General features: G+C 37.8%; 1 protein-coding gene across 3 annotated transcripts in view; it reads right to left on the reverse strand.

Moving 5' to 3' along the window:
- Nucleotides 1-18,890, reverse strand: part of arhgef6 (Rac/Cdc42 guanine nucleotide exchange factor (GEF) 6) — a 30,016-nt gene that overhangs the window by 2,569 nt on the left and 8,557 nt on the right. The window contains exons 6-21 of one of the 3 annotated variants that reach the window (XM_030738822.1): nt 18,605-18,657; nt 18,155-18,249; nt 17,859-17,954; nt 15,614-15,736; nt 13,277-13,415; nt 12,886-12,945; nt 11,033-11,179; nt 9,970-10,056; nt 7,951-8,032; nt 6,185-6,300; nt 5,852-6,016; nt 3,408-3,428; nt 1,490-1,586; nt 1,006-1,092; nt 787-886; nt 464-518 (exon numbers count right to left, since the gene is read on the reverse strand). In XM_030738822.1, coding sequence (XP_030594682.1) covers nt 464-518; nt 787-886; nt 1,006-1,092; nt 1,490-1,586; nt 3,408-3,428; nt 5,852-6,016; nt 6,185-6,300; nt 7,951-8,032; nt 9,970-10,056; nt 11,033-11,179; nt 12,886-12,945; nt 13,277-13,415; nt 15,614-15,736; nt 17,859-17,954; nt 18,155-18,249; nt 18,605-18,657 — 1,523 coding nt within the window. The remainder of the gene's footprint in view (nt 1-463; nt 519-786; nt 887-1,005; nt 1,093-1,489; nt 1,587-3,407; nt 3,429-5,851; nt 6,017-6,184; nt 6,301-7,950; nt 8,033-9,969; nt 10,057-11,032; nt 11,180-12,885; nt 12,946-13,276; nt 13,416-15,613; nt 15,737-17,858; nt 17,955-18,154; nt 18,250-18,604; nt 18,658-18,890) is intronic. The other 2 variants (XM_030738823.1, XM_030738824.1) reach the window with 2 other exon arrangements.

Raw genomic sequence — 18,890 nt, forward strand, 5'->3', positions numbered from 1 at the left:
AATTGTAAAGTTCACTCAGTACAAGCAAACCTTATCAGTCAGGAGGGAGTTATCTGGCATGTATGCTGGCTAATAATTATGAACATAATTTGCCTTTTAAACATGAATTACAGGGAAAAAAAAGATGAACATTCTGATTACATTTAAATTACCTCCCACCCCAAACTACTGCCAAAAAACACACACACAAACACCCCCCACTCAAAAAAAAAGAAAAAAACCCAGACCCAGAACATATTTAGGATATATGGGCACTTGATTTGTGAGAATGAGAGTCTCTTTTGTGCTATAGTGTCATTTGCACTACTTTCTTTCATCTCTGCTCTCAGGTTCAACATGTGTGCGTGCCCCCCCAAAACCACATATATAGCACAAAACTTGGGCTGGAAAAAAAAAAAAATAAAAAATCCATTAACAGAATTAAAAGCTTTCCAATACACTTGATCCAAACAGTCTAACTTACCTTTTTAAGTTCATGAACCTCATCCTTTAAAGCATACACAGCATCGACCAGGCTCCTGACAAAAAAAGGTGGTAGAACAACATCTGTATCATACTGCAGGATATGATATGCATGTTATTTTTCCCACTTTAAAGCTCTGCTCCTTGTCAAAGAAAGCTTAATTGTTTTGCGCTTTAAATGTATTTATTTTATGATGCTTATAGAGGGTCCTAACTGTGTGAAGATTTATCGTCTCAACAAATAGAATCTAACAGAAAACATTTTTTTTTAAAAATCAGGATCCAAGTATATCTAAAAAGAGAACTAAGTAATACTATCCTTACTTTTCCTCAATAACTGTCTGCCCGTTGCTCTTCATTTCCTCCACAATGATCTTCTCTTCCTCTGGCAGGAGCACCTGGGGGACACACTCTTTCCGCACCGCTGCGCGCACGCACACACACATCCAAACAAATTAATGAGAAAGTTATATTCATGGCTGCATCAGCTCTAAAAAGGCATTACTGACACAATTCATCCTTGTTTCTTCTGCAAATACACACCTGTGATGCTCTGATGCAGGCTGGCTCCTGTGCAATATGCCTCAATCACCCTCAGAATCTGAGCATCCTCCTCCAGAGCAACTGTGCCTGTCAAAACCAGAGATTACCACTATATAAAATACACACAGAGTTAAACGGTGGCAGAAACTGTTTTTTGTTTGTTTGTTTGTTTTTGTTCTTTGTTTTTTTAAAGGAAAGACTACTGGATGCATTCATTGATCCTCACATCACACTGTTGAATGTAAATGAGGTGTAAAGTGAGAGGTTTTTTCTGTGTGCATTCTTCATCATTCATGTATAGACAAAGCAGCGGTGCAGAAGCCCCAGGTCTGGTCTAGTGGTTTCTAAACTGTGTTTGTAACATTTACTTCTTGACAAACAACATTAATAAAAGAACACAGCTGAAATGTATTGTTTTAAAGTCTGTTTTAATAATCCATTATACCTTCCATTCAGTTCATAATATAAAAGGTAAAACTCTTACTTTTCCTCATCTGAATGTCATCATCAGAGGGCTTGCGCTCTTTCTTCTTATTTCCTGGCAGGAACTTCTTCATAGGCCGTGGGCTCTTACTGGTATCCTGCAGGTGGTCAACAATAAACTAAGTACAACTCTGTACACAAAATCCCCCTCCCACACACACACACACACACACACACACGCGCGCACACACACACACACACACACACACACGCGCGTGCACACACGCGCATACACACACACACACACACACACACACACACACACACACACACACACACACACACACACGCTCCTGAAAGCCAATGCTCCAAAGCAAACATAATGCAAGCTTACACTGATGTGCATCCCATGTGAATAAACATCAATGAGAAAAAAATAAATAAATAATAATAATAAAAAACAACAACAAAAACACATTAACAAACAAGGCAGCAAGCATGTGATGATGACTGAGACCAAACTAGCCTGTAATCTATACTTGCTTTACAAAAAGTAAAATCACAATTGCTAATACTTTTTAAAAATTAAAAAAATATATTTTTTTAAAGATTTTTCAAGGTACATGCTATATCTTTACCTGCATCTGACTACAGCAAGGAGAGAAGGAAAAAAAAACCTTGATATTAAAGCTTTATCTGTCTACTGTAATATTTATAAAACCATAAGGAAGTCTTATCTAAACTGTTTATCCACTATATCAAACCACAAATGTGGTTTTGTGAGTTGCTGGGTTGACTCTGGGGTCTTAGAGCTGTCACAATCATGGTTTCCTCTAAACAACATGATGAGTTGAGGTTTGATGACTAAAAACATTAAAAAAAATTACTCTTAAGTCATGATGACGGTAATGTGCTTATACCACGCAGACAGGTGCTGCAAAATGACTTAAGAGTATCTTATTTTAAGACTGTGCATGATGTAATTTGCCCCATGTCCTTGGCTGGAACAGAGAAGCTAGTCGAACACGCAATTGGAAACGGTAAATTGATTCATGGGACATCCCTAAACTTCACCTGAGTGATTTTTTTTTTCATGAGAAATCAGGAGGAAGGAGTGACTCCTGATTGTCACCTCTTGTCTTTTGAAACCTTTGAAGAGGCCACAGGATTTACAATAATGCAGGTGCATGGTTCAAAGGTGGTTTCCTTACATTGGTTTTGTGTGCAGGGAACTCATGTCCCAAAGTTGGAGGAGAGGCAGATTACGGAGGTTCCATTAGCAACTCAGCGGTTACTCATGTGCAGAACAACCTCACAGACACAAGGCCATGACGTATACGTATGGAAGTTATTTTGGCTACTGTGTTAAACAACTGTTTGCGCATGTGACTAACAAAACTGAGCTTTACAACTCATTTACAGGTTAGCGTTTAAAGCCACCTGTTTCATGGTATGGATCACTACGAGAGCTATCTAATAAAACTATATCACAGTGCATGGAGAACATAGTTTCCACCAGATTTTCTATAAAATGAACTTGATCTGGTATGTAATCTAAACTATGAAAACATATTTAGTCTGCTGATAATTCAAATTTGGAAACATATTCATGGCTGAATGATGGTAGACTTGAATGTGCTCTGTGCCTACATGTCCAAAAATAGCTTCCCTAGTACGATTTCCTACTATTGCTGCTTCAGAGAAGGATTTCAAAAGGTAGCTGAGATCATACATGGTGAGCAGCACCTCGAATCGCTGCAGGGAATGAAAGAAAAAAAAAAAAAATAGCAGATTCGCAGCACCACAGAAACAGGAAACTAACAGATTACAGCAAGAGAGGGGTGATGCACAGAGAGCAATGACACGCTAGCTCAACCCTGGAGATGATAACATACACACACACGCAGGCAACCCCATCCCACCTTTCTGTGCCCACATCCTCCCACACACAGAACAGAAAGAGTGAGGTCTAACCTTACCTTCATGATATAAGACATCCTCTACAGAAGGCAGAATGGAGAGAGAGAGAAAGGGGAAAATGTGTATGAAAAATACAATGAGAGAAGGACGCGCTAGTGAGAGTTAATGATGAACATTTTTAAAAACCCATCTGCCATTCACCTATTCTTTGTCTCTGCAGAATAGGGTGATTCTGGTTTTGTATAAAGAGAGATGTATGGAGAAAGGGGGAAATCTGACAGAAAGACATTCAGGATTTTGCATGCAATCACTGGAAGATAAAAAGACACAGGTGGCTGCAAGCCTGCTGCTTGCTCCTGTCTTGGAAAGTTTGTTGTTAAAGGTATAAAAGCATTTTTAAAATACAAGCTATCAAACAAGACATATTAACCAGCACATATTATATGTGATATATATTCAACACATCGCTAGACTCAAGTATAACTGAAAGTTTAAAAAAAAAAAAAAAAAATGCTGACTTGGTATCCTTGTGAAAGCTTCTACCACCCACATAAGACCACATGGTAAACATCGCATTGCTCTGAGACAAGTAGCTCATAACCACTGATGCAGTCATCATTCTTAAATGCCAGTCACCCTTGGTGACCTTGTTGCTGTCACTGGAAAAAATATTTCGTTGTTCTTGTAACAATGACAATAAAGAAATCTATCTATCTATTTCCTCAGAACAGCACCTTGCCATCCCATATTTCAGAAATACCTGCAGCAGTTTCACTTACTGCATAACTAAAGCTAAAATGATCATTGCTGCTGCCTTTAAAAGGTCACTTTAGCTGACATACACCCTGTGCTGTCAATGTCACAGAGCCTGTGACCACACGCAGTGTAGCTGACTGTATGCACCAAACCATACTTTGTTGCACTGATCAACAATAACATGACTTACTGCATAATAATACCACAGTTCCATCAACCAAGAAAAAGTTCTAGAAAGAAAAAAAAAAAACCCAAGGTACCAGTCTATAACCACCAACTGGCAATTTAGCACATCCATGTCTGTGTAGGTTCTCAGTCATTGAGGTCACAGTAGTCTCTGCAGCTTGAAAAATGATGACTGGACTTCTTTAAGTTTCTTGAACACATTTCAGCTCTCATCCAAAAGGCCGAACAGTGGAGAGACCCAGGTATTTAAACCCTAGTTGGGGTGTCCCCCTGGTGGTGGTGGTTGACCCATTATTAATCATGTGAATAATCACATGAGCCAAGGTGTGAAAAAAGGCAAACGCCATTACAATCAGTGGTTTCAGGTGAAAGCAATATGGGACTTGAACTACTCCATCACCTATTGAGCTATTGAGGTCACCTGAAGAAAGGCGCAAGTGAGGGTTCAGGCGTCTGAGGAGGGAGCTCAGGACTGCACTGTAGATGGGGGACACTTTGTCTCATATCCATTTTCTTCAGCTTATCCAATTTAGGGCTGGAGCCTATCCCAGCTGCCACAGGGCAAGAGACAGGGTACACCCTGGACAGGTCGCCAGTCTGTCACAGGGCTAACACAGTAATATTCCCACTCACATTCACACCTGTAGGCAATGTAGAATCAACAATTTACCTAACCCCACTAAGTGCATGTGCTAACCACCATGCCACTGTTTCTAATTTACTACAACATATTAGAAATATCCAGGTTTCATTATGTCTCAGAAATGTAATGTTCAGATAAAGACTTTTTCTTATAATTTGTTCTTAACTGTGCATACTTACTACAATAGATATTATTATCTTTAATGCTTTTAGCTTACTCAGCACTGATTAAGTCATGTCAGTTATGCAAGAGGTCACTCATATTTGATTGTTAAAAAATATATACTTTTTTCTGGTATTCATATTTTTTTTTACAGCATGCCTTACAGTGATTTCCAAGAGGTCAGTGGTGACAATGTTCTCAGTCCTATAAATTTTCACTTACACAGGCAGGTTATTTCCAATAATATAGAGTTCAAATCAAAAATGGGCTCTTAATAAAGAAAAACAGGTACCATGACACAAATAAATCATTTGTGCTTGCACATCTTTAGGGAGTTTTAAAAAAAGCAAAATACCAGATATAAAAACGGAGACTGCTAAGCTCTCTCTCGTGTTGAAGCTAATTATTTTATTATCATTGGTTTATGTTACCAATTAATCATGACAAAAAAGGACTAATATATTTAGTTTCATGGCATCCTCATTGTCCTTGTCCTTTCTTTCTAAGTACAGTGCAAATTTAAGTGTATAACTGATTTTTATGGATAGAATTTTATAAACATTTAGTCCAAGTGATGCAAAGCTTTGTGCAAAACATGTCACTGTAGGTCTTAACAAGTTAACAACAAACAAGGGGTCAGGAGTGGGCATGTAGTGGAAGGGGACTTGTGGTTCTGGTACAGTTTTCTGGCAATGTACCACACGACTGATTCTAAGATGATGTGGGTTTCTTTGTGCAGCTTCTACAGTTTCCTACCTCTTTGTAGCCCAGAGCAGCGGAGGGTTTGAGGGGAGGTGCAGGCCGCAGACAGCTGAGAGACCAGGGCTTGCTAATCTTTGGTGGTTCAAGGGGGCCACGGCTGCCCGGGTGGTACGGATGAGTGGCGGATCCGACCATGCTCACCGTTTTACCATCTACACTCTACATGGGACCAGACAGAGGAAGAAAAGCAAATGCATGAGAATTACTGTGCGTGTGTGGTGAAATGCGAGTCTGCTGTTTGTCACTTTTTGGCTTTCACACCTGGGAACTGTGTAGGATTCACTTTTGGTACTGTTTTGACATGTGTGCAACTGTGTCTGTGCTAACCTTTGAAATGGTGCCGGCAGGGCTTCCTCCTTTGGTAAAGGGCTGAAGGTGCTCTAGCCATTCCTGTAACTCCTGAGCACTACTACAGAACACTGTAATGCGATCAATCATGCTTCCTGCAGCAAATAAGAACACACACAAAAATTTCACAAGGTGTTATATACAGTTGTGGTCAGAGGTTTGCATACACTCATCATGGGCATGAATGTCTGGGGGAATTTTGGAATTGTAATGATTTCTCTGAACTGTTCTTTTTCTCGGGTGGAATGCTTGTACAGCATACATCTTTCATGACTCTTGCAGCCACTTCTAAATAACTGCAGATTCCATCAAGTTATTCGGCTGTTTGCAAAGGTTTGGAAGAAGACCAAACCTTTGAAAAACAGCCGATGAGAAGGAATTGGTTAGGAGGTTCAGGAAAATTCAGGCTCAAACCTACCATGAACTGGAACCTGCTGGAACACCAGCTTCACTGTTCACAGTTTTGCATCGCACCAGACTGAGAGTGCCAACAAATCTGAAATCTGCAGCTGCCCAGATGCACAAGCCAAATGCCTTCTGGAGAACAGTTTTATGGCCAGATGAGACAAATATTGAGCTAGAAGAGGAGTAAAGGTAAGGCTTTCAAGTCTAAGAACACTGAACCAACTGTCAAGCATGGTGGTGGTATCATCATGCTCTGGTGGCTGTTTTGCTGCCAGTGGTACTGGCACATTGTGTAAAATGACAGAATAATGAAGGCGGAAGACTACCAGCAAATTCGTCAACTTCACATCAAATCAGCAGGACAACAGGACAATGACCCCAAACACACATCAAAACTGGCTTTGGAATGGATAAAGCAGGCATACATTAAGCTTCTGAAATAGCATTCCAAAAGAACCGACCTCAAGCCTAATGAAAGTTTGTGGAGTACCCTTAAAAGCCAGGTTTATGCTAGAAAACCAACCAATGAACTGTACCAGTTCTCCCAAGAAGAGTGGTCAAACATCCAGCCAGAATTATGGCAGAAGCTTGTTGATGGCTACCAAAAGTGTCTTCTTAGGGTGCAACTTGCTAAAGGACATTTAATCAAATATTAGTGGGGGTTTATGCATATATTTGAGCCTGTATGTGTGCTTTTGACCCTGTATGGATTACAGAAAATCTTGTCCATGCAATTCATTTTTTTTTTTTTTTTTTAAGATGTATGAGAAATCATTAAGAGCCCAAAGTTAATATGACATTCATGCCCATGGGTGCATGGAAACTTCATTTTTTTTTTTTTTAATTTTTAACTTTTTTTTTTTTTTTAATGCATGGAAACTTTTGACAGATGTATAGTTAATAAGACCAACACATATCGCAACCACACAAACATGTTTTGCAAAGCCTTCCGGTTCTAACAGTAGTTTTACTGGCTGCCTATCAGGGCTGACAGTTTTCAGAGGATTCTGGGCTACCATTTAAATGTTACTGCAGGCTGAATATTTTAAAAGATGAATTATTTTTCATCTTATTTATTTTATCATATTGAACTAACTTCCCTGCTTTATACAAACACAGTGAGTGAATAAAAGCATGAATACTTGATACAGCACTCGCCAGAACTTTTAGGCCCATGTCATGAATAAGTCTGCCCGTACTGGAGTGGCATCTGAATGTCTTTATCATCATCTTAGCATAATATCACTGTCATCTCAAATCTTTTTTTTTTCCCTAAAATTTCAGATGCAATTGGATAAGCAGAAGAAAAATGCATGGATGAACGGATTTCAGATGCAAACCTGTGATGTCAAAGGCAAAGTGGGCGATTTCTCCTTCTTCTGCATGCCTCGTTACTGTGGTACCTGTTAGTGGCAGTCTTCCCTGAAAGGATGAAAAACAAAGAAAGAAAGAGGAATGCTCAAGTGTTAAAAAAGAAAAAAGAAAAAATGCAATACTGTGTATGTTGTTTTCACAAAAAAGTCAATCAAGGAAAATCAAGATTGGATATCACGGGGGGACAACAGATCTGTGATGAAACCACAAGACCATGTATGGGTCTTCTGTGTATATATTAAGTAAATTTGAAAATTTTGAAAACAGGCAACTTCAGAAGTAAGCGATGGGAAAAATAAATCCTCAGTCTTTCAGCTGAAAAATATAAGCATGCATAAAATCAAGGCTACTTTCTTCTTACTATCTACTAATAGTAGATACTACTATGAAAATTTCCCCTTTGTGGGGTCAGTGAAGTTTTATCTTATCTCTTATTTACTTCATGCTTTAGATGGTGTAAAAATAAATAAATTAATAAATAAACTGGTACTAGGGACAATGCATATTTAGGATTTATATTTAGTATGTTTATCAACGGCATAGGCTTCTGTTTGCATTTTTAAGAGTTTCCATATTCTTCTGCTGATTATACTGGTCAACAAAAAAAAAACAAAAACTTTTTGTCTGCTACCTGAGGAAAATCAACTGATTTTTACTAATGTGGGTTTGCTGATTCCAAATATGCAAACAGAATTTCTCTAGCACGTCAGGATCTTGAGTTACGCAACTATGCCAACCGCCAAACTTCAATGACTTTATTAGAAAAGTACACCATGAACATACAACTGGTGAAAAAACACAAATGGGGCGCCGGGATAGCTCAGGGCGTGAGCAGGCAACTATGTATGCCACTTGGTTGTGTGGCCAGCGCAGGTTCAAGTCCCCGCCTGTCGCCGTTTGCTGCGTGTCTTTCCCCGTTTCTCCTCCCTGCTTTCCTGTCTATCTCCACTGGAAAACTATCAAATAAAGCTAAAAAGTCTTAAAAAAAAGACACATACCAAAATCAATCACATGAGGAATCTCAAACTAATGCAGTCCACAATTAGTCTGCTTAAACAGTACAAAAGTGTGACACAGAGCTTTCATGCTCTAGGAACCAGCAGTAGTCACCCATCATGTTTGCGTTATAGCACCCTGATACCTGGTCTCCATTTCAGAGATATCTTGATGGAACCTTTCACCATGCTCATCGCTCACATCACCCAAATTGGGTGGAAAGAAGTCAAGATGAGAGTGAAGGAAGTGAATCTTAAGTGACATTCTGCAACCCATGCGTTTGAATGATATGAGCATGTCGTCAACTAGTTCTTCATAGTTTGTGGCTTTGTGGTTGCCCAAGAAATTCTGTACCACCTGAACAAATGATTTCCATACTCTTAGTTCAGTTCTGAGCTTAGATGGAAAGTCTTTGTCTCTAATAAGCTCACGGACTTGAGGTCCATCAAAGACCCCAGCTTTAAGCTTGGCATCACTGTGGACTGCCCCAGAAACACTATTCCATCACTTGATGTAGCACTAAAACTTTGTTTTTATCTATTGACAGATCAAAGCAGTCACTAAAAGAAATTGCAAATTTCTGGCATTGTTGATCCTCAATATTGGCAGTTAAACTTTAGTTGATTGAATTTTAATGACCATATTTGGATTCAGCACCCCAAAATCACCTAAATTATTACTAAATTCTGTTCAATTTCAAAATTTGAAAACACTCTACATTTGCTTGAGGAGCGCCAGTACAGCAATACATTAGTTAAATACTGACATATGCATAACTCAAGAACCTGACGTGCTAGAGAAATTCTGATTATAGATTTGGAATCAGCATACCTGAAATGCCTTATATCAGGTATTTTTTATCCAGGTAGCAAAATCATTGTTGACCAGTGTTATAGGAAGTCTGGCTAGACACCAAAGCAGGCACAAGTTTGTCTCCCTATTCAAAAGGTCTCTAAATCAGATTTAACATGATATAAATGATAACTCACCTGATAAATAAAGCCACTCATCCGGGGGCTGGCAGAGAGCATAACTAACACATTAGGGAAAAGTATTAGGTAACGCTCCTCTTTTTCCTAAAAGAGAAACACATAGTTTTGGGTGAAATGTGGCAAATATTTATCACAAACATAATGTACAGGTTGGAAAATGGATTTCAACAAAAACATTGGGGTTTTTCTCTTTGTTTTTCGGATATCATTCAAGGGAAACCAAACTGATTCATTGCATTTCTCTTCATAAGCCAAGCTTGTTTCAGGTTTCCCCCGACTAATGTGAAGAAAAAAAAAAAATTAGCTATTTATATCGGCTGACACAAGCATATTTTAGCTTCATACCAGCCACTTTGGGAAAACATTTGCTTGATATATGAATGGAAAGTCAAATGAGCTGATGAGAAGTTTGAATTGTGAAACAAATATGATAACTGGTTTGGTGGTTGGAAAGCGGTTGGCAGTGATTAAAGAAAAAAGGTGGATCCAAATTTCTGTCTTGGGCTTTCTTCCAACCACGGACTCCGAGTCGACCTCTACGTAGAAACCACACATGAAAGAGGAGATGGCTTTTCAGTCTGCCTATGGCCTACATAGACTTCTGTTATGACACTTGAGGGGGATATTAAATTAGCAACAGAGGAGGATAGATTTCTGCACCCACTGGAAACCTAATTTGTTTTAAATAGTGGTACACTACTAGACCTGAGCAGGAAAAGAAAAAAAAAAGAAAAAAGAAAAAAAAAGGTATTCCAGCTAAAAACTCAAATAATCTTTTAACTACTAGTTGTTATGAAAGAACAGAAAAGGAGCCCAGTAGATTTAATTCATTAACTGATATTTTTCTAATGCTACAAGGACCTACTTCAGTTAAATTATTCCAAAATCTTTTAGAAATGGGGGAAATAAGCTCAGATCTCTTATTGTATATAAATTCTAAACCTAAAAGGGATATTTTGTGCTAAGTAATCCTGCAGCAGTTCCACTACACTTTAGCTGAATGAGCCCCCCCTCTAACAGCCAAAGCTTTAATGATTGCATCAAACCTGATCTCTCTCACCTCACTACAGCCATTTCTCACATGGACCTGGGACATGTAGGCCACATGACCCAGACTCTTCATGCTTTCTCCCTCCCAGCCCCGCACGGGTTCTGACAGGATCTGGAGCTCCAGATTCTTGCGTTTCCGCAAATCCTGGCACTGCATCTAAGCACACAAACACACAATTGCAAAAATGTGTAATTAAAGTAAGTCTGAAAACATACAAAATAGAAATACTGAGTAATGAGCAGCAGGATTTTTCCCTTCTGTGGATATGGCCTTTGAAAATACTGTTTCCTGTGTTATTTACCATGTATGTAAAAGGCATAAAAGGAATATGCAACATAAACTAGTATATTTTTCAGGTGCTGTGTAGGGGTTCTCCCTCTTAAAATAGAAAGAAAAATGACAATGCATCATCTATCACTTTCCACTGCACATCACTCAAAAATCAGGTTTTTTAGAAGGAGTACTGCAGATGCCACTATAGCATTTCTGCACACCCAACCACACTATCAAAACACAAAGGGCAACATCAGACTTGCAAATTACAACGGGCAGTCTTATGTGATGCGTCCCCCCCCCTGTTTCCTGTGTAGAAGAAACGAGTGAGTCACTTTATCTATTCTTATAAGGAAGTCAAAGCAATACTGGGGAAACTGTGTCTCGAGGTGGTGTTCGCTCAGGTATAGTGCGGTTGCTCGTTTCTAATTCAACTCTTACAATGGCATTTCAGTTCCCACCCACCTTAGGAACAATACAATCACTCAACATAAAGCAGAGAAAAGGATCACTACTTTATTTTTTCCCTGTTGAGCTCAGCTTGATTATGAGGCACTGTGATAAAATACAATGTCAGATGCAGCCTGTAAAGAAAAAGCCCAAACATGAAATTGAAAGTATGATAACATTTACAAAGAGCCTCATATTCACAATTAACTAGTTCCCTATTAGCAAGAACTTTAGTAGCATAATGCCTTACATCCATTACAATTTTCAACAACTAGTAACCATTTTCCCTCAGTTACCAACTTCCTGTTGACTGACAATAAGTAAGGACATTTTGGAACATGAATTACAAGTTAAACAAGCTTTGCGTGGGCTTCATTACAATAGACTGCTCTGCAACAAAAAGTCATTCACCATTATCAGCAGCTGATCTGTTCTTATGTAAAAGAAACCACAAGTGTTAGTTTCCAAATAACTAGATCAAGTCTTTCTACCTCAGAATGTGTTTTTCATTGTTTCATTCAAATTGCCTCCTCAAGATGGTCCATTAAAGCACACAGCATACTGAAACGTTTTCACATATTATTCAGCTATTCTCAGGTGATGGATTACACCTTGAAAACACAGCAGATTTATGCAGTTTCAGGCAAGACCTCACTATCATTACTACTACTACTACTACTACTACTACTACAACATGGCACTATTGACACTTCACTGCTAAAGAATTAATAAGCATTTTATAATAATTAAAAAAGGTCAAAATATACTAAAATTATACAGTATACTAATAATACTAATATGTACTAAAGCTAATAATTAACTAGTTGATGGCAAGTATGTGTACCAAGTGTTATAGAGTATTTATGACTATTATTTTTTCAAGATTATTAAAATTAACTATTCAGGAATTTAATGCACATTTAAATTAATTTAATCCATCCTATAAATTTTGATACTAATTATTGTAGCTTTTTTTGGGGGGGGGGTAATAAGGATAGATTTCCTGAAAGTGTCAAATCTGACATGACAAGTACACAGGTTGTTTAATCAGTGTGTCCTTTATGCTGCCATATTAATCTCTGGTGAAGAGTAAGAAGCAGTTTGAGTTCCCTGTGACCCCTCTGAAAGTCGAGACTTACCACCAGGCTCTTAAATGCTGTTGTTGCTTTTATTACGTCAGTATAGTCAGGGTGGGCTTCCTGTGATGCAAATGAACAACATAAAGATTAAATATAGCCTGCACTGAACCAACGTCCTTTTAATCTTAAAGGGATACAAGACAAGAAGAGCACTAGTTATACTTAAAGCACGAAAGGAAATTCAAACATTGAAAATTTCTCATTTTCATTTTATGCAAGTTGTTTAACTTTATATGAAAATACACTGTGTAACTTTAGCAGTCATTTAGCTGTTGCTAGTAAATAAAATATAAAGTGTACACATTTAAATAATATGTAAAACATTAGTATTTAAACTTAGTTGCTGATCATTTCAATACATTTTTAAATGTGTTTTTTTTTTCTCCTTTACCTCCACATGTCTCTCTAGCTCCTGCAGCAGGGTAGGGTATTTGTCAAGCCTCATGAAGGGCTTACTGAGGCTGGTGGTCAGGGTCAGGATTCCTGGAGAGCTTGCTCCATGGCTCTCCATGAACTTGTCAAGTTCCTCACTGATTTAAAAAAAAAAAACAAACAAAAAAAAAAAAAACCACACACACAAATATACAATCTTTATCAGAAAATGTGTACAGGGGTAAAGTACAGACTACAGATGATGTATATCACTGGTGACATGAGAATAATACAGAACTGTTATAACTTCTGTTCCCTGAAAGAGAGGAACGAGGTACACTTATAAATAGAACAGATTTTTTTTTAAGTCCAGATGGCATGCAATCAGTAGGGCAGGTATTCATAAATTATTCTAGAAAACAAAGGTTTTACTATACAGTAAATTTGTTATGGTTAAGTGTAACCGATAGAACTAAAAATCAGTGTTTAAAAACAACTTTTATCATATACAGCATTTATTAACCACATTAGGAAGAGCTCTCACTTTCACAGAACTGTCACGCCAGTAAAATGAAACAGCAAAGTGTTCAGAAATGCTAATGGAATTAGTCATTTTAAACACAAGCACATCAGTGTTTCATAAATTGAAAAATGACTAGACAGAGTTTAGAAGTCTACAGTAAACAGTGGAAACATTCCTAACTTAGAAACAATGAGTGTCAGTTTCCTCGTAAAAAAAAAAAAAAAAAAAAAAAAAAAAACACCATTAGTTCTGACTCTATATTATTTCTCACACCATTCAGTTGTCAACATGAGGCAGAGCGGCAGTTCGGCTTTTAAAAGCAGAAATTAATAACCTCAGATAAAAGCACCTCTTCCTGTTTACTTAAAAAATATAAAATAAAATCAGTAAAAGTTAAATTGTATTTTTGCCTACAGGTTTGGCAACCTGTTGCTATATATTAAAATCATTTCTGTGGTATCATATCATTAGATTGAAAATGTAATGTTTGTATTGTGTTCAGATTTTGTGACTGTATACTCATGAAATCAAAAGTAACAACTTTTTTTTTTTTCTTTTCTTTTATGAGGCCTGGGAATAGAACACATTAACCTTAACTTGCTACTGCAGAAAGAGCCCCTCACACTGCAACACAAAAATAACTTCACATCTCCGGTGCATGTGAGAAAAATCTCACAGGTAGCTGTGATGGTCAACAATTTAAAAGGCAGTGCAAATCAGGTCATCACTGATTTGGAGCAACTCTGCACAATTTGCTGCAACATGATCAATTCAAATGTGGCTTGAAAAGATAATCATTCACGAGTTTCCACGATCCAAAACTTAAATATCCTGTAGCAACACTAACTGGTAGAAAGGATAAATGAGAATGTGACCAAAAAAAAAAAAAAAAGGCTCCTGCAACTGAAATGCAAATGTGCTTACTGTGAAAAGCGCTCTGCTTGCCTGACACCATAACCACAACGCTATACACGGTATCCTGTCAACACTTGACTTCCTGTGTGTAATTCAACTTGATCTTGAGCTCGCAGTGCAGAAATAGACAAGACACCTTAGCATTACTCAAGGCGGTACCTTTTAAACTGCACCATGGAACTTGCATTATTATTATGCACATAAAAGAAGCCCTTACTCAATAAGAAGAATGTATTTTAATTGAACTCAAGGAAACATCAGTAAATAGAACACAGGTTGACCCTTAAGTTTAGATTTGCTGACACCTTGTGGATCAAAGTAAAACTACAGGTAATCATTAAAACGGCATGCGGTGATCCCAGAAATTAAATATCAACCAACCACATCTACCATTCACACATATCACATAAAATAATATGAAAAAAGAGCTGAACAAGCATTTCTGTCCCAAACATCAATTTATCAGTCAACTTTAGAGTACACTTCAAAGGTCAGCTTAAGACACCGTTCATATCCAAACAATGAAGTTTATATTAAAACTGGTATATTCCTTTCTTTGACTATATAAACTTAATAATTTGCTGGGCCTTGAAGATGTCAAACTGCACAGTATTTCAAAAGAACAAAGCCAAACAAATATGAGGAAAGCATTTCATAATTCTTTAGGTCACCCTGCGACATTTTGTTGTAAATTCATGGGATACGTTATAGTAGAAGGAATGCAACTAACACTGCTCAAAAATACAATACAATGTTCAGCTAAATTCATCCAAATTAATTCATCATCATGGGAGAGAATGGCTAGAAAATGGACCAAACATTTCACTTTTTCTCCCACTATGAAATTAAAAAGCTAGACTTATCTCTGGCATGGTTATACATGGCTGCTTTCAGGTGTTTTTGTATGCAAGGGCTGACCTGTGGTCGGTGAGGATGCAGACAGCTGAAGGGTGGCTGGAACAGTAAGCCAGGTACAAAGCCTTGATCTGACACATTAGGTTTAGATAGCAGCCTGCCACTCGCTGCTGTCCCTCTGGGACCCTGCAAAGTCAGAGACACAGACAGAGAAGTGAAAAGAGTGAAGAAAGGAAAAAGGGTTGGTAAAGAAAACAGCCACAAAGTTTAAAAAGATACACCAAATAAATGAACTGATCAGCTGTTTTTATTCACAACTTTAAGTTTGATTGTGAAAGGCGAAACATTTTGACCCTGGCAGAAAACACACTTCCATAAAGCTCAACTGAGCTTTAATTAGATTAACAAAGCACCACAAAAACCACATTGTACAAAAGTCTTTAATACAAATTTAAAACACAGTACTGTGTAAAATTCTTGAGCTACCCCTCATTTCTTTTTCATACTTATTTAAAGGGGTTTTGAGCAATAGTTCTCCAGGCTTTCTGGAGGCCTTTCAAAGTTTTTTGTTGGACATTGGCTGCTTTTTCCACTCACTTTAAGTCCAGTCCTTGTACCTGACCATTTTCAGAGGAATATTTTTGTTTGTTAAGCCACTTAACACTGACGTAACTCAAGGGATGAACCAGTGTTGTGTCTACACATACTTTGCAAAGAACCAAACTTAAATTGAATCTTTTTGCACTATATTACTGGCAGTCTATGACAAAAGGAAATCATTTGTTCCGATTTGCATAGTGTGAAGTGTGTCCTTATGAAACTTGAGGAAGCTGTACAAGTGGAGGACAAAAGCAGAAGGGGCAAACCTTTAAAAAAAAAAAGAAACATCTACAGCAACTGAAAGTTGAGTCCTTAATAAAGGAAATAAATCCAGCAAAGACCTGACAAGACCGGAGAGATGCATCTGACCCTTCAGATGATCCATCTACTGTTCACTGAAGCCTCATCAGAAATGGTCTCAGTGGAAGGGTGGCTGTGAAGAAGCCATTCTTAAGGAAGGGAAACAAGGAGAAAAGTCTGAGGCATGCCAGACTACAGAAGAACTGGACTGAAAAATCAGCGGCAAGAGGTTTTAATCTTTTAATCCATATTTTTAATTTTTGGTTTAAATCATCATCAATATGTAGGGAGGTGGTCAGAAGAGAGGTACAACACTGAGCGTCCACGGCCCTCTATAAAATATGGCTGAGACTCTGTCATGGTTTAGGGTGCATTTCAGCCAGTGGTGTTGGAGATCTTGTCAAAATTGATGGAATTACAAATGCAGAAAAGTACAACCAGAATTTGATCCACAATGCAATACCATCTGGAAAGCCTCTGATTGGCAATGACTTAATTTTTCAGCATGACAATGATCCCAAACACACTGCCAATACAGTAAAAGCAGTAAAAACCTCCTCAGAGCCAGGACCTCAACATGATTGAAGCAGTGTGGGATTCTAAAGGCACAGAGAATGGAACAAAAGGAAGCCAACATCCAAAGAAGAGCTTTGAATGTCCTTCAAGAAGCCCGGAGAACTATTCCTGAAGACTGCTTAAAGAAATTACAAGAACGTTATCCTAAGAGAGTTCAGCCTGTGTTGAAGAATAAGGGTGGTCATACCAAATACTCAAGCTTGTTGAAACTGTACGCTGATTTTGCCTTATATACTGTACTTCCATTTATGTTTGCACGTTTCAATAAATCACAGCCTCTATTTGCTATTTTCCTAGCAAAATCTAAAGAAATTAGAGGTGGTTCAAGACTGTAAATGTAACATGCTTCAAAGAATTAAACTCAAGTTATATAGTTACAAATATTTCAGAGTTATTTTAAACTGTACAGTCTGCATCAACTATGTGGCTCTAAAACTTCTTTATCACCAGTGCAAGAACGCATCTAAAGGCAAACAGATTTTTCAAATATGTGCGTGCAATTAGTGGCTGTTACTCATTTCAAATATGCTTTCAGTTCAGTTTCAAGTTGATATTTGTACCAGGAAGAAATAAATAGGAAGAGATGACTGGGAGGAAGGAAGTGATTGCAAAAATATTATCAACTATGGTAAGATTTGCAGAAGAGCAAGAATAGAATTTTTGCAGTGCAAAAAACTTTAATTCAAAAGCATTATTGTTTCATAGATCCTTTTGATTATGTCTTACAGGACAAGCACAGGAGTGGTGTGCATTGTGGTCCAAATGTTGCTTTTCACTGAGACTGTTTTTATGTTTCATGTTTTTATGCAGGTCTGTGTCCCGAATGACTTACTTAATACATTCCTCCAAAGCCAAACACAGTCCCTGCTGGAAGCTAAGGATATCCTCCAGGTTTCCGCACAAGGTGGCGCTGTCTGCACTGCTGAGCCTAAACACACGAGTTATTTTAAAATTCATTACAGTTTCACTAAATTCAAAGACACTGACACACCTGGAAACACTTTTCATATTTAGTACAGTTTTAATAAAGACATTCAGATTTGAGAATTATGAATAATCAAATGAACCAAATGGATTGTTCAGCCTTTTGATTGATTTGGTCACATCTCCTTGTTTTATTGCTCTTACTTGTCGCTAGCTTGCAGGGGTCGTAGGTAACAGCTCAACACAGTTTGTAATTCTTTGACAAACTCTCGCTCATGTTCTAAGATGTCCTGTACCACCTGCAAAAGCAGCACAAAAAGCAGAATGCTTAACATCACATGCACAAAATGAACTGCACAAATACAAAACAAAAAAGAAAAAAAAAGAGAAGAAAGAAAGCGGATAATGACATTTCCTATGGGTTAGTCATGAGTAACAATAGCAGCTGACTGGCAGTATTCAAAAAACACAGTAAGTTGAAATCGAATCCCATCCCCACCCCACCCCCTCCCTCAATTAACATTTGAACCCGAATTCTGACAAACTCCAATAAATATTTATTATTCCCCAAATATTTAAAAGATCTGCATAAAATACTTTAAGCAAAGTCATATAAAGAAAAGAAATTCATTGCCCTTCATAGCTCCCACTTACCACACTGTAGTAGTTCTTGGTCAGCTGAGTTCCTTTAGGAGACAACGGCTTTTCTGTAGAGAGCAAAGCAATAAGGGTTGTTTTTTTTTAATAACTATCAAAAAAATTTGAAATGCATTTGTACTAAATATACTAAAACTCTTAAAAATCAATTTTGGGGAAAACTTTTGAGAAATATTTCCCGTGCATGATTATATTTATCATGAGGCACAAACTATTTCACATGCTTTGTGCTACACATTGTTAACCATTTTGCAACATGACTGTTGTCTATCACAGCTTTTCA

The sequence above is a fragment of the Archocentrus centrarchus genome, chromosome 10, assembly GCF_007364275.1.
Source record: "Archocentrus centrarchus isolate MPI-CPG fArcCen1 chromosome 10, fArcCen1, whole genome shotgun sequence".
Taxonomy (NCBI): Eukaryota; Metazoa; Chordata; class Actinopteri; order Cichliformes; family Cichlidae; genus Archocentrus; species Archocentrus centrarchus.